Source organism: Lipophrys pholis, assembly GCF_963383615.2.
Source record: "Lipophrys pholis genome assembly, chromosome: 10".
Lineage (NCBI taxonomy): Eukaryota > Metazoa > Chordata > Actinopteri > Blenniiformes > Blenniidae > Lipophrys > Lipophrys pholis.
Window position 1 is genome coordinate 18,302,595 of NC_137640.1, and position 17,056 is coordinate 18,319,650.

Below are 17,056 nucleotides of genomic sequence, written 5' to 3' on the forward strand. Positions count from 1 at the left end.
TTTATAGTATGTGTTAAATAAGAAAGTGAAGCCATTTACAAGCTCAAAACTAATCCTTTAAAAAATTCAAACTCCATCACTCAATGTTACTGTACTGACATGGTGATATAAGAACACACTGTTGATAAATTACTTCCAAAGTTCACAGAAAAAAAATTCCACTTTGAACTCACCCGTCCATATCTTTTTTTTTTCTTTCTTCCCTCACTCTGCCGTTTGTAGTGTGTTGAAGGAAGAGTAGTGATGACTCCACTGGGTGTACGTATAAATCTAATGTCTGTCCCTGCATTGTGAGTTATTACCTTGATCAATATATCATCATAAAACCACATGAACGACCAGTGAGCACATAAAAAGTCACACTTTCTTCTTCTCTTTTACAGCTGTGTGTGCGCGTGCGTGTGTGTTAAACACAAAAAGAAAGCGATATGAAAATGTACACCATATATGACCATTTAGCATGCCTGTGTGGTAACATTATAGGTGTTTATTTTGATGTAACATGCTCTAATTGTATGTGCGTTTAAATATGAGAACTTGTGAAAAGCCTTTGGTCCCAGGCTGCAAAGACACCAGGGATCCAGGGCGAGGGGGGGTTGCAGGGAAAAGGCAGGGAGCAGCTCACTGCTTCTTTTAATTGGCATACAGGGAGAGAAGCCGGAGAGACGGAGTTGGATCAATGTTAATTAAACTGGAAGGCCCTATCTAGACCTTTTACACGCACAGGGAGGCTAGCTTTACATGCTTTGGCCAGAGGAGAGCACAACCTGCTCAAATAAGGAGCTGAGAAACAAAGGTGGGAGAGTGTGTTTACTTCTGCATTTTGTGTGGACCTGTTTGAACTTGAGACTTTAAGAGCAAAAACATTTTTCAGTGAGACCATTAGTGAGGCCAGTCGTCCTCTGTTTGTGATGGACCTTCAAAGGGATGCTTGATGGAAGAGGTTTGGTATTAGGATTGACTGTAGAATTACACTGGGCTTAAGGGTAGGGTTTGGAGTGGGCATTAAATTGTGATGGCCAAGGTTTAGGTGAGGGGCCAGTGTGTGAAATATGTCAGTGGTGGTCCTCAGTAATATAGTAACACAAATGTACAAGTGGGTTTATGGGAGGGGGTTGCGTGTGTTCTGCCACCAGCAGCTCACACCCCTCAGACAGACAGCAGGCATGCGTGTGCATTGTATGGCTCTCGCATATCAATGACACACACACACACACACACACACACACACACACACACACACACACACACACACACACACACACACACACACACACACACACACACACACACACGCGCGCACACACGCGCACACACACATCCTCACACACACACACACACACACACACACACACACACACACACACACACACACACACACACACACAAACACACACACACACACCCACACACCTTTTACCCGACTGTGTCGTCACAACGGTTTAAATGATTGACTCACTCTATGACCTCTGAGACCTGTGTGTGTGTGTGTGTGTGTGTGTGTGTGTGTGTGTGTGTGTGTGTGTGTGTTTGGGGTGGGGGGGGCATTGAGAGCAGGGGGCCGGCAGCTGTCAGGGGCTAGGAGCAGCAGGCACTAATGAAGCAGATGAATAGTGCAAAAACTCCCAAATACAAACAGGACAGTTGACATTTTTCATCTGTCAAAAGCAGAAGATGCATGAAAATACGACGGGGTCTTTTTTAACCCTTTGCCTGCCGGTGTCTGTTGCGAGTGGGTTTTTGCATGGATAATAGACGTGTATACCTTGTCCTCCTGCAATGTGTCCCTACTCTCATGGTCACTATATTAGATGCACTTGCACGAGCTTATCTAATGCCAATAGCTCTACAATACATTCTACCTGTACAACGGTGACGATGTTCAGTTTTGAATGAGCATCTCATATAGATTTTACGGTAAATTCTACTGATGTCAGGAGTGTGCATTTCATTGAAAGGTGTTCCTAATTTTCTGGCCTCAACATTAATATACACATTTGTTGAATAGCAGTTAAGATTGTTTCACACATGATCCTTTCCAAGACACTGAATACACTTTGAAATTAAGTGATTTAATCTATTGCAATTTATTTTTATTATTTGATTCATTAAAAGACTAACACTTCCCTCCCTCTTGTTTTCGAGCAAATTATAGTCTGAAGTAAATGTTCAGGATGTTTGCTGAGCTTGCCAGCAAACTACATTTTAGACTCTTCCTGGTGACACAAAAATATATTTATTAGCGGCATTAAATTGTGAACAGTTTTTTTTAGTTGTGTGCATGAGCGATGGTGGTGTTCATGTATCTGCATCTGGTATGGTTTTAATACAAATTGGAAGAGCCCCATTTCTTTAGTACTTTCACTATTGAATAGGAAAATAGATAAATAAAAAAAGACTGCAGACATGAGTCTTTGTTATTAATGGGAGTTTATCATTGCTGACGCACACAGGAATACACATTTCCACACATATCCCATCACTGTCAGCCTCCTGCTGTGCCATTCTCAGTAGTAATGGAGCAGAGGGAGAGAGGTGTCCAAGGAGAAACAGAGAGGAGATCCTCTTCACCTCATGTTGTGGTGTATTTTTGTCGGGATGTGCTCCGCTAATGTGTCGATTTGATTAAGAGACTCTGTGATTGCAAGATGATAAATTGTGTCCAGAGGAAAGACGGCCCCCTGAGGTCCTGCTGGCGTCATCTTGACGTCCCACTGGAGGCTTTGACAGAGAGTCTGTCAAACTCTGCCTGATGGGAAACAAGAACTTTTCTGTCTATTCACTGTCAATGTTTGACATAGCTTTCATTGAAGACTCTAATGATGAAGCTGTGTCCACATTAGACGGATGTGCTGGGGACATTTTGGGCAGCGCCAAAGGGTTGCTTTTGTAGCTACTTGCAATGTAGACAGTGTCTATTTTTGTTTAGATTTTATAGCGTCATCACAGATGAAACTTTTCTCCATTATTTTTTTTTTCATTTTTTTTTTATCTTTCTTTCTTTTTGGACTGATCAACATGAAATTTGTCAAAATCCAAGCCTTTTTTTTTTTTTTTTTTTTTTTTTTTTTTTTTGTATCCTGGAGCTCAGTGACACTTTGTCAAGAATGTTATCTAATTTAAAGGTTCAGTTTTAATCCCAACATATTCAGTGTTGAGCAGCTCAACTGCAACACGTCTTCTTCTGCTCAGCTCTGCTTCACACATTGGCCTTATTGACGCAGATTTATTTTGTCTCTGTGCTGCTGGGTGCTGGAGAAGGTGACGCATTTACTCTTACGTACTGTATTGCTTTTGAACAATTTAGATCCATTTTTGGAAACTTTATTCGCCTCTCCTTTCACACCACCAATTAGCAAGCTGTCCAACACGTAGTTTGCGTCCAACAGTAAATACCTTAAATAATGGTTGAAGCAACGTGTACATTTCCCTCTGCTCACCGGTGACCCTTGGATGTTTGCTTTTTCACAGTCTTCTGTCTTTTGTTTGCATTGTGTACTTCCTATTCCAATTAACCAACATTACTCTGCTGTCAACACTTTGGAAAGTTTGGAAATATTCACATCCGGGCTGTAAGAAAGACCATCTAGTTGATGAAACCTTTGAGGAAAACAAACTCAGAGCGTTGGGCAGTAATCCTAAAATAATCAGTTCCAATACTTCTGGTGTGGGCACTAAAAGCAGTGTCTGCATTAACACTGATGGGATGGTTCTCGGTGAGACTGTAGATCTTTTCACAATTTCTGAACATATTTTCTTCATTGTTAACTTACTGCATGCAACATGCATTTGTCAGACATCCATGTATTCTAATTTTTTTTATAGATCTCTAGGAACTAACACTAGTTAGATATATGCACAATAAAAATTACCAAACAAACTAGCAAGCACAATCAACCAGTCATGGTCATTTTTGGATTGAAATATACCATATGGTGCATACATGTGAACTGTCCTATCATATTGTTCTTGTTTTTTGTTTTTTTCATTTTTTAATTTGTTTGGTAATCCATGTTTCATTAATGGTCGTGTGTGTTTGGTCAACATTTCCTACTCCCTCTGATTTTTCATGACCAGTCGAACTGAAGTTCACAATTTGTTTGAATAAGTCTGTAAAGTATGAATGTTTGTCCGTTCTTTATTTAAAAGACTTGCTGGGATGAACAACATCATCAAGCAAGATGAGTCTGAAATTTCTTATATACTAATAGCAGTTTTTGCGAGATGTCATAGTTTCGATAGTCAATCACATTGTTATATTTACTGTATAGAGAATATAGAACACATTTTTCTCTCAAAGTTATCAAATACAAGAAAATACTGTCTGATAGATCCTGTAATAGGAATTCTTCATACAATAAATATGTTTGATATTCAGTATATTAGGATGGTAAAGTGCAGTAAGTGACAAAGATCAAATATAAGCAGTAAACCACCACTATATTTTTATAGTTTATCTCTGAAATGTGCTTTGATGAGTCACAAATTGAGGTTCAGATATGCGAATCAGCCATCTCATCATTTCTTATGTGCCTAAATGTTCCTTCCTTTTTATGCAAGTAATAGTTTCACAAAAATGTTTGGCTTGCAGTATTATATTAAATAGTGCAGCCTTAAACCACCAGTATTTTAATCCCAAAACATCGATGAAGATAAAATCAACCACTTTGGCCTTAAATGTAGTTTTAACATACGAGTAGTAGAAAAACACTGAGCGCGCTTCTTGTTGCAGGCTTCACCTTCACACAGTAGAAAGTGAGTCAGTGATGAGCATGGCAAAAGTGGCATGCTACTTTTCTATTCTTAGAAATGTGGGACGGATTCTTCACCTGTTTCCACTCGCCGGCAAGGGGTCTCCTGCTTTCCATTTCTCCCCTCCCCATTCCCATTTACCCTACCTCTGCTCTGCTCGCTTGCATTTGTTTTCTACAGGATTTGGTTTTCTCGCCGCTCCAGCAAACTGAAAAATGCTTTCCTTTCCTATCCCTGCACCACTCTGCTCTCACAAGCTCCTCCTCTGTCCCTCTCATTTGTTTTTCATCTGCAAGTTTTGGAGGCCAGAATATTGGAGGAAAATGAAAACCAAAAGGCCTGGGGATTTTTTTAATTTTATTTTCTTTTTTCATTTTTGGTTCACTTTCCTGCCACTGGTCGAGGGCTGGGCGATTTGGCAAAACATTCACATCTTGATATTTTTTTTCCTGAAAGTGTCTATATACAATAAAAAGTCTATTTTTTTTCACAATGAAATTTTACCAGGAAAACAATTCTGGGTCAAAGTCACTAACAAACTGTAACACAGGCATTTTTTATTTACTATGAGACTTGTGAAAAAGTAGCATGCACTTTTAAAAAAAAAAAAAACTGTCGAGTTTAAGTCAGCAGGGTCAAACTCATTTGAGTTCGAGGAGAAATGTGTTTTCCACGTTCTCTGCACATTGTGTTTCCTACACGTCGGATGGTTGAAACGACCCGTTCCTCCTCTTCGACTTTTACGTTGTCTTTGTGCATGTTATGTTTGGCCGTGAGAGTGGGCAGGAGCAGGGATGTGAGTGCAGGTGGGGGCGGGGCCTCGAGAGCGGGTAGGGGCGGGGCCGTCAGAGCAGGTAGGGGCGGGGCCACAGGAGCAGCTTCCTCAGAGTGAGAGTGGCTGCAGGTGTGTGAGGCAGGCAGAGAAGAAATACCGAAACGTAGTAACTCTTAAAACTAATAATTCAACACAAAAAGCTTTAGCAATACAAACTTTTCAATATGGGATTTAAGAAAAATCATGGAAGTGTCATAAATAACTGTTCACTGCAAAACCTCAGTACTGATTTTAAACAGTACATATAATTTTAAACATTTTTCGTTATTTTTCTCTCACTCCCACTCACTACTACAATTAAACTGTTGTACACACGTTACACTAACACCAATTATCAGAAATGAAAAAATAACTAATTTATTTTTTAATTATTTATTAGTGTCCACCAACACAAATAGTTCTTCTGCCACTAATCCAAGTGAGTGTTGCTAAACAACACTGTTGTAACGTTAAAGTACACTGCTGTAAGAAAACCTATTAGCAAGCAAGATTTTAGCAAAAACTGCTGCCAATCACCTGTGTTTAAACATTTTTCATGTCAAGTAGACATACCGTACGTTAAAATCTAGTATTGTTTGGCTTGTGGTGCATTCAGGACTTACTGAAAAAAGGCATTTGCCGAACCTCCGGCAGGGGGAAAAGCATTTAAACACAATCTCTCTTTGAACTTCCCTCTCCGAAAGTCCAGAATATCTAAAACTCCAAGAAACAAATTTGGTGTTATTCAAAATGGCAGCAATTGTTTTCATGAGGATAGTTTTATATAGTATTTAGGTAATATTATGGTATTTGTTTATGACACACTCTGTAATAAACCAAACACAGTTAAAAGTGAAAATGGTCAAACTTCACCTAACAGTGAGAGTATTACTAACAGTAACAGAAATACTATCTGCAGTAATGTTGATATGATATTGACTTTACTGTAATTCCACTGTGTATTTCTTCATATACTCCATGGCAGTATCTGTTATTTATATGCAAAGTTTCACGGCGCTAACTAGTTAGCTGCTTGTTGTGTGAATACTGCGAACGTGAAAGAGGCCGTTTCCAACTAAACAGCGTTCCGTGTTTCCATCTCCCTGAACGCACCATTATAATCAGCCTCTGATGAAATGTGTCCCGTATAATCAGATTATTCTCTCACAACTAGCTGTTGTATGTAATAGCACCACAGTGGTACTAAACTTGGCCGGGTCCACTTTTTAAGTCTTTTCTGTGCAACACCCACTGAGAGTTTTGGGGCCTTTTTCCTTCCTGTTTTAACTTTGAATCTCTCACACCCTTCCCTCATGTCTCCCTGTGTCCCTTCCCCGTCTCTTCATCTCTCTGTGCTTCAGATGGCAGCCTTACAGAGTCCGTTCTATGGGGACAAGATGAACCTCTACTCCCTTTGTAAGAAGATAGAGCAGTGCGACTACCCCCCTCTTCCCTCAGATCACTACTCAGAGGAGGTGAGTATTAGCCCAGCTTAGATCGGTCACCTTTACCGCCGTGGCACAAAGTGGATGTGAACTTGTTCAGTGTTTTTAAAGGACCAGCAAGGATCTGCTTTCATTAACTTCATTTAAAAAATTTTTTTAAAAAACTTTCTACATTTTCTAACTGGACCGCCATTTAAAGTCAAAACTCTGCTTTCTTTTGTCAGTTGCCTGATTTTTATATGTATATAGGTTCATGAAACTTACCCATCTGTCTGACCCGGAGCATCGTATGATATTACTCTTTGATCACAGACCGGCCATGATTTTAACCCTTTGAAAATTAAATGTACATATCAAAAGCATCTGGTCGTGCTGGAGAGTTGGCTGAAAGTAAATGGCTTTGAGTGTCGTGTTTCTCTAAGTAAAGGTTAAATCATCCGCTGTAATTCCGTGAAGACTTATTCGTGCACCAAAAAATGTAATGCAGTCAGGCTGCGGTTCACGATCGCCTTATAGCTGATTACCGGTGACATGCGCATGGATCTGCGTGTCCTTGTTTCTGCGTGCCCTTGTTTCTGCGTGCCCTCTTTGTGTGGGTGGCATTTTTTTTCTCTCGTCGTTTTAAATGTATTAAGTCAAGACGTGAAAACGTTACCGACAAACGTTCCAGTTTTACACACTGTTATTATTATTATTATTATTGTTGTTATTAACCAACAGTTATCAAAAAGGTTTCTCACCATTACTGCACATTACAGTTTCAGCCTTTTCTACATGACTTTACGACAAGTTGATTGATTTATTAGTCATGTTATTTCACAAAACAACCCAAAATCCCAGTCGGTGTACCTGTGCATGAATCAGAATGAGTCTATTTTACAGCACTTTTGTACGATTGCCCCTCTTTGGGGCTGCACATGAGATCTGCAGACCTCGCTGTGTCTCATCGATCAAATATTTGTTTTACATCAGGCGCTCTCGAGAAAGTTCAAAAACCATTTTGTCTTGTCTTTATGGCTTCAACATTTAAACAGGCTCAACGCTGGCTGATGATTTAACACTGAAATTAATACAGAAAATCTATGAAATATACTTTACATAATTATTCATCTCTTTGCTGCAGTTTAGTCGTTTCAAAATGTTCATCAACCTCAACCTTGTTTACGTCACTGAGAAGAATGTCCGTGAATAAACTTGGGACATTAATAACATGTTACCAGTTTAATTTCCAGGAGTGTAACGATAAGTGTTGGTGAAATAGTCTTTAATTGATATGGCATGTGATTCCACAATATGTCATTGTGTTTGTGCAATATTCCTAATATAATACTATACTTCCTAATAAGTATAGTATATTACATTAAAACCAGGTAATTTTATACCCATTGATTCACAATAAGTGTTTGTGGTTGGATTTTATTTTATTTTTTAGAGACAATGTCCAATTTGTGTGGCTGCTGTTTCCCTGATGTCATGCTGCTTTGCTACAGCAAATGAACATTTCTGCCTTTTTCATGACATGATTTTTTTTTATTATTATTATTTTTTTAGAAACATCTTAGAAATCATTTTGATATTATAATGAATGATACAATACGGCAAATCCCCGTATAACAGCCACATTTGGAAACGAGTAGCAATAATGTAAAGCATTAACAAAGGCCCTAAAGCCTGCAAGAAAACAAATGCTGGTTTTATCTTCACACCTTCCACTCCCCAGTGTATCGAGACACATAAATCTACTGTGGCTAGTTTAAAGGGGTTATCATTATTCAGGTCTCACGAGTGAAACAGTAAACCCAGCAGAGAGCGGCTTTTATTATACTGTGGTATTTAGTTCATTAGGCTGGTAAAGGCTAATTGTGAGGTGTTTCAAGCCTCCGTGGTGTCTACGTTTGTGTTTTTTTTTTTTTTTTACACTTGGAAGAGAAATTGTGCAAGTGTATATTTGTTACAAGAGCTGTTTTTTCCACACATACACACACACACATCACGCTGAGCTTCTTCGTTGCCCCACATGTCACCCCCATCCTGGAGAAAGGAAGACAAAGCGAAAGAGAGAGGGAATGATAGAGCGAGAGACAGGGCGATGGAGAGATGGAGATGAGGGGGGTGCCTGCAGCGCCTGTCTGGATGTAAACAATGCTCCTGAAGGATCGGCAGCAAACTGTCAGCTGCTCATCTTTGTTGTGTCATTTAACCATCTCCGTCTATGGCCCCCCCCCCACACACACACGCGCCTCCCTTCACTAGCTCCCACCCCCCACACCCTCTCCACCTGACACTCCCCCACCCCACTCGCCATGCAAAGAAGCGCATGAATATTTTACATATCTACATCTCTGCACACCCCCTCCCTCCTCTGCCCCTTCTCCATTCTGTGCGACTAATTCTCAGACTGTCTGAATTTGCATCTTTCTCACACACACACACACACACAGACACACACACACACACACACACACACACACACACACACACACACACACACACACACACACACACACACACACACACACACACACACACACACACACACGTGCATGTCCACACACAGCGCCTGGTGAGAACTCGTCCAAGCCGGTGCCACGCAACATCGGCCAGGAAGTCAGCAGATGGTTACCATAGCGACCTCGTCTAGATGTTTTTTTTTTTTTTTCTGACTTTCCTCTCCATCTTTTATTATCTTTTTTTTTTTTTTTTTTTTTTTTTTTTTTTAATGATGGCGGTGGCTGTTCCGCCTGCGAGCCTGTCTATCTATCTGCTCCAATCAGCCAATCCGCTCGGCTTCAAGTGTAAGTACTGTCTCTGGAAGGCAGTGGAGTGACAGCTGTGTGTGTGTGTGTGTGTGTGTGTGTGTGTGTGTGTGTGTGTGTGTGTGTGTGTGTGTGTGTGTGTGTGTGTGTGTGTGTGTGTGTGTGTGTGTGTGTGTGTGTGTGTGTGTGTGTGTGTGTGTGTGTGTGTGTGTGCTTGGGAGGGGGGGGGTAAAAGTGTATTCAGCAGACCAATAAGCGATTAGTGCACTAACCCAGCCGTGCATCTTTGTCTCGGTTTGGTGACCTGTTGCTTTGTTATTTGCAGAATTAGAAAGAGGTCATCTGGAGGGAATTACCTGCTTGTTTGTTCATATTTTTTTTTGCTAAAGCTGCTCTTATACAATCCAAGCATACAATGTCACTGACGCTATATCTCTCTTTACCTCCCGACCTTCACCCCTCCCCCCACCCGTCCCCTTCACCAGCTGAGGAACTTGGTAGATATGTGCATCAACCCCGACCCGGAGAAGAGGCCGGACATCACCTACGTGTACGATATTGCCAAACACATGCAGAGCCTAACACAGGGCTGCTAAGCTCCGAGTTACACACACTATGCCTTGCAGATCTCCTTTCCACGTTTCTTCTTGCTTTACATGCTGGACTTGTATCCCGTCTTTCAGCTTTTAATATAATGTTTTTTTCTTCCAGAGTTTAGCTTCTTGTGATAGTTAGTACATATAACAGATTATGTCCAAAGTGGCGGCAAAGTCATACATAACTTTCACCCAAAGCCCTTTTTTGCCCCAAGACATTAGTTGTAGAGATAACAGCGAGCATCCCGTTCTTCACATGGTCGTGTGATTATTACACTGAAAACCAGTGTATTGTCGCTCTCTGAATACACACCCTACCTTCATAAAGCTGGTCTTCTTCGGCAGACATTTCAACAATTCAACCGTTAAATTTAATGGCAGGACAAACCTGGAGAGTGTCACTTTGGAACTATTGGCTAAAACAAAAACAGAAAATGCATCCAAACTCAAAGTGATGAGATTGTAGAAGACATGTGATGCACAACAAAATGTAATTGATGGATGAAGTCTTGCGTTGCACTTTTTTACCCTGGTACTGGAAGGCTGGCAGGGTGAGCATATCTAATGAATGTATTAGGAAAAGGAAGGGTCATTGGGAGGGTAGACTAGAGATGTGCTGGGGGGAATGTTGGCGAATGCCTCCACAGCACTTTGAATGCAAGTCATTTTGATATCTATGTGTTACATTTGAAAAATTCAGATTGTCTCCGTTTTCACACTCGAGCAGACATAGAGGACACATTTTTTTGTGTCTGCTGTTTACCTTAGTCACAGACACCAAAATATTTCCTCCTTTGTTCAACGTAAGCAAGAAGTATACTGCTGCTGCATAGTGTGGAGGTTTATTTAATGGGGCCTCGGAAATCTCAAAGAAAGATTCAAACGAAAACACGGTTTACCGGTAGACGCATTTGTCCCACCACACAGGTAGTCAAATTAAAGTTTTCGTGTTTCTGTGTAAGTTGCGGTGTATGTGTCTTTTTTTTTTTTTTTTTTGTCACAATTAAGATTTTGGAATATTTTGTTGTACAGTTGTACACCACAGTGTGCCTAACCTATAGCCTCTGTAAAGAAGAAAAAGATCAAAGTTGCACATTTAGATAAGGGGTTTAAAAATATGTAAAAGAGACTTTTATGGAAATGGTATCAAAGACGTGCGCTGAAAAAGAAGTTTTGAAACGTACAAGTGGGACTAATTTGTTTTAGTGTACATAAACAATTAAAACCTCACTAAATGAATAAAGGCTTTTTTTTTTGTGTTTGGAAGGAGGGAGGGATGTATATCCACTATATCGCACAACGGTATAGTTTGTTGCCCTGCTTGGATAAACACCTGGGGGCTCAATATGCCACCGTCTCAACTGCCTTCTACTAAAATACATCGTTATAAACATACAATTCAATAAATACTGCTTCTGTTGATGCCGTATCACCGTGTCAGTTTCTTGTAAACCAAAGACTTAAATCAGCTTCTTTTTTTTTAGCCGAACCAATGATGATGGACTCTACACTTGTCCGTTGTCAAGCAGTAATATATTTTGAGTCGGATAGCAACAACCGTTCTTGTTTACAGTGTTTACATCCGTTCTACAGATGTCATGAGCAGAAGCAGAGTAACTTGGGTTCCCACTGAGAGCAAGTGGCCTTCACGGTATAGTGAGCTGTCTGGGATCAGAAAGCCGTGAGACGTGTAAAGTGACTAACTGTTGCAGTTTTGAGCTGCAATTATTGGCAATAGATTCTGAGGTATTACAAGTCACAAATAGGTGCTTGTGTTTTCTTTCTCGTTCCTTTTTTTCCTAATGTTGGTCTGAAAGCAGAAGCGAGGAAAGTTCTCATGTGAGAAAAGGCTTGCGGATAAATCCAGTCTCCTCAGAAACGTTGACTTTGTTCTTGTCACACTCCAGGTAAGTGTGACTTCTTTACGGCAGACTTCTTTTCCTATGGAGTGTCGAAGCCCGTGTTGGTTTCAGGGCTGCTCCTTCAGCCTCCCTCGCTCTGCAGCCTTGAAGCAAAGAGCAGGAGTCGGTTTACATCTGAAAGTTTCACCGTCAGTTCGGCTGTAGAGGTGCTGCCTTATGTCGTCACCTCCAGATGGAGCGTTTTCTGCAAAATAATCTGGATCAACTATTTAGTGTGTTTATAACAATGTTTTTAGTATGAGCAGGCGGTTCTGGCATGTTGTGGGCAGGTTTATATAGCTGCGGCTCTTTTTGACATTATCAAATATCTTGTTAAGCATCATTGAAACTGTACGCCCAATGTTGATGTTTTGTTTTTGTTTTTGTCTTTATTAACATTTAATGATATTAACATGTGTTGTATTCAAAATCAAAGCTCGTAAATGCAACAAAATGTAAGTTATTTTGTTTTGGTAAACAAAATATTTTGATTGTGTTGTCTATCTTTTTTTTTTTTTTTCAGTGTGTGTCTGAGATGTGCAAATGTTTTGCAATTTCTGTTTGGAATTGTACACCTTGTCCTACATTTTGTGTACTTTATATTGCTTTTACTTTTCAACAGTAAGAGTGTGTGTGTGTGTGTGTGTGTGTGTGTGTGTGTGTGTGTGTGTGTGTGTGTGTGTGTGTGTGTGTGTGTGTGTGTGTGTGTGTGTGTGTGTGTGTGTGTGTGTGTGCGTGTGCGTGTGCGTGCGTGCGTGCGTGCGTGCGTGCGTGCGTGCGTGCGTGCGTGCGTGCGTGCGTGCGTGCGTGCGTGCGTGCGTGCGTGCGTGTGCGTGCGCGCTGCAGTAATGATGTTAATTTACCACCATCTCCAACCTCCGTCCTGTTAATCGCCCGTATGAGAACAATCTGTAGAGCATCAAAACGTTTCAGTATTTTGTTGTATTTACAGAGGAGCTTTGATGCACTTTTCAAATGGTTTACTTTGATGCTGTACAGAATAGAATTCCCCAAAATGTGTGTGTTTCACAGGAACCCCCCCCCCCCCCCTTTTTTTTTTTCTTTTTTAAAGATGCAATTCTAATAGCTTGACAATACATTTACAATATTGTCCTTTTCAAAGCACCATCTTGAAAAGAAAGTAACGGAGGGATGCATAATACACACGAGGCAAAGTCACTGAGGAATACAGCCGTGTATTGATGTGTTTGTCCTCGTTGTGTTGTTGTGTATTGTGTGACAGTGCTCTACTGTGTCGCAGCCTCCTTCCTCACTTGTCTGTGCGCCCGTCCGGAGTTGGTGTTGAACGGTCCACTTAGTCCAAATTAGTAAGATATCGGCAGTTGCTGTTTATTGTCTCTGCAGTTGTTCAGTTGTTTACTGAACATTTCATGTCAAATTAAATCTCCACAGTCGAAACGCCGTGTATGCAAACTCAATGTAATAAAGCTTTCAAATTTCCCGAGTGAGTGATTAATGTGTGGTTCCCCAAACCTTTCGTGAGTTTGAACAAGTTTTGGTTTGTACTTGTATTCTGGTAACTCCACTTTATATAGTGCAGGTTTACCACTTTAACAGCTTCAGAGTGTTTCATATGTTTGTTTTTTTCACACACTCAGAGGTTACTTGGTCGCTGGGACAACAGGAAGCAATGGGATCAAATCATCAACATTAAACCACAATAAAGTATTTTTTTTTAAACCCTGAAGCAGCTTTGAGTAAACAGCAGAACAAACTCCGCGCACAAAACATTTCTTTTTCCTTAAAATTCTGTTTAATATTGCTGATTCTGATCCATTCACACTGGCTGAGTACAAATCAATCCACCCTCCTGTTTACCTCTCTGGTCCTTTTGACTTGAAGATTAGAAAATAAAAATTTGTGTTTTCTTCGGAGGTTGTTATTTAATTTAAGTTACAATAATAATTTAACACTATAAGTGCCCATTTTGTTCATATATGTTCAAAAAAGCAATATCACTGAATATTCCACTGATAGATTTGACTTTGATAATTATTAGTGTCACAGACTGACTGAAGAACAAGAAGTGTAATTTTGGTGCATTGTTACTTTCTCTGCAACGTCGGGTTTTTAATCAAAAGTTATACTAATAATATTTATTAACCAAGTCATTCCTATGGACTTATGAGGCACAAATCTTGTAATTAACAATTACAATCTAAAAAAAGAAAACCCTCAGAAAGTCAAAATGCAGTGGATACATTTTGAAATTAAAAATGTCAAAGTTTATTGAAAAACACCAATTATTGTGTCTTATTTTCATTTGTGTTGCACTTCAAGCTGCAGCGGTCAGAATGTCATAACACGTTCCAGCAACCAACCTGGGGGTCTGATGTGTCCTCGCTAAGATCCTGTAACTCAACAAAATAAAGTCCTCTTTTGAAAGTTTTATCATGTGGATGGCCAGAGGAGAAAATCCTTCATAGTGAAAAGAGAATTTGGTGCATTTCGTTGGTAAGAAGAAGGTTTAGTCATTTTGAGTCATTCCCTCTGGAGAAGCAATTCAAAACTAAATCGATCATTGACGTGAGCCCCAAGGAGCTTTGGTATCAAGAACACTCACGAGCGTCCCAGTTGTTGAACGTACAGTTTGTTACGGACGATCAGCTCCAACCACCAGGAGTTTGGTTCCAGACACACCTCGTGTGGGGAAGAGCGACGACGATATCTAGTCGGCACCTCTCAGCCTGCTGCACCAGTGAGGTCACGCTCAATATCCAAGGAGCCGGTTCCTGCCGCCTCCTGGTTAACCATCCGCTTTCTGTCCTCCATTAGACTTCAGGAGTGGCGGGCCCTCATAGGAGACATTTCTGAACTCTCAACAAATAGAACTGTCAAAACATAAGTAATTAAAAGTAATTATTACAGAGTGAAAGCATTATTTTATCAAATACATTTTAAATGTCACTTTAAACTTATTAAATTGTCCAAATAAGGTTTAAACGTTATAATGTGAACTTTAGCGCGAAACCATTTTATGTTAGTTGTGAACTAAACATAAAGATGACATTTTCTCTAAATTAAAAACATTTAACTACATTAAAAAGGATTCTGACAAACATAATATAGTTTCTGACTGTCAAAAATGTTTGTTTAATTCCTGCCTAAAACATAGGTATGTTTTATTTTTTATTTTAGTTTTTTTTACTTTTCCAAATTCCCACACAAATTTTGTTGCTTTGCAGAATAGTTCAAATGTTCCAAACAAGTCATTTAACATTATGAGACTTTTTATATATATATATAAATCAACATATTTAAATGTTAATCAATAATTCAGAAAATGCTTTCAGTACATGTTGTTGTACCTCTGACAGTTACTATGACTCGGCAGTATAACTTTTCCTAGATCCACCAAAACGCTGCAATTTATTTTGAGATTCCTAGCAGGATCTCTCCTTCACAATAAAATGTTTTGACGTTGTTTTGTTTTTCCTGTGCTGCTTGTTTATAAGAAAGTTTTCTAAAATGTATTTAAAACTGCCACTTCAGTCAAGCTAAACTCTTAAATGTATTTTTCTTGAATGTAGTTTTGTTTTTGCATTAAGTTTAACATCCCAAGGTTTTGAAAGGGAGTGTGTACACGGCTTGGTCCTGATAAGAAAGTTCTTATTTCTGGTTATTAAAGTTTCTATAGTTCGACTGCCATAAAAAGTTTGAATAATTGAAGATAAATCTGACAAATGTTAGTAACAAATGGGGGAATATTTCAGTCACTCTTGGTACTATGAAAATATTTGTATCTGACTTACATCACTTCTATATTCAGACATTTTATGAGTATGATTTAATGTTTTAATTTACACATAAAACTGCAACTTTAGAAATGTGAAAACAATAAACATTTTACTTTGACAAAACCTTTTAAATGTCTCTTTAAATCAATGGCAAAAACAAACCCGTTCTCGTATTACAAAAACAATGTCAATAGAATTATTCAAATGAATATTTCATTTATTCATCAATTCATTTGATAATTTTAAAAGCACATAATCAAATACATGACAAAATGTGTAATTATTTTTTCAACCAACATTAAATACTGAAATGTTTTCTCTAAATCTCATTACAACAAATTTATCATGTGGCTTCAGCCTAACTAATGATCAGCTATTAATAAATGTCTACAGTTAACTTTCAACTCTAACAATTATAGGACACATCGACAAAAGACAAGTTTCAGACCATCCTTTTTTTTTTTTTTTTTTTTTTTATTATTCATAAACCAGTAGCCCTCATATAAATATCACTATACTACCTCCAAATGCAGAAATGTTGGTAACAAGAAAACACAGGTAACAAAACAAACTCAAATATGATCCAAACAATTCGGCAGCTAATAGATAAAGATGAGGAGTAAGGCTATGTTTACACATACCTGTGTTTTTACAAAAACGGACACTTCCCCCTCTACCTTTAAAAAAACAAAAAAATCTTCATTTACACTGACCCACATATACACCTGGTTCAGAGCTGCTATGAGCAGCCAAACCTGTAGGGGGCAGTGTGGCGAGAAGCATGAAGCCATGATAGCCAATCAGAGTCCTGGAAAAAAAAACAGGAATTGAGATGTAAATATCGCCTACCCCCTTTAGATCTCCACTGTGGCCGGAGTTTTCAGGAATCATCGTTTGTGGTGAGTCGCAGCTGCGTTTATGTGTAAATGTGAGGCCCAAATGCAGACAAGTATCACAGTTTTTTTCAAATACCCGGGTACGTGTAAATGTGGCCTAAGAATACTGATTCATGCACGCTGCTCATACTTTTCTGG

The 17,056-nt window shown here is 39.3% G+C and overlaps 1 protein-coding gene across 1 annotated transcript in view; it reads left to right on the top strand.

Annotated features, from left to right (window-relative positions):
- Window positions 1-13,725, top strand: part of nek7 (NIMA-related kinase 7) — a 69,465-nt gene extending 55,740 nt beyond the window's left edge. The window contains exons 9-10 of the mRNA XM_080473689.1: window positions 6,928-7,041; window positions 10,253-13,725. Of these exons, the coding sequence (XP_080329815.1) occupies window positions 6,928-7,041; window positions 10,253-10,363 (225 nt within the window). The 3' untranslated portion in view covers window positions 10,364-13,725. The remainder of the gene's footprint in view (window positions 1-6,927; window positions 7,042-10,252) is intronic.
- The last annotated feature ends 3,331 nt before the right edge of the window (window positions 13,726-17,056 follow it).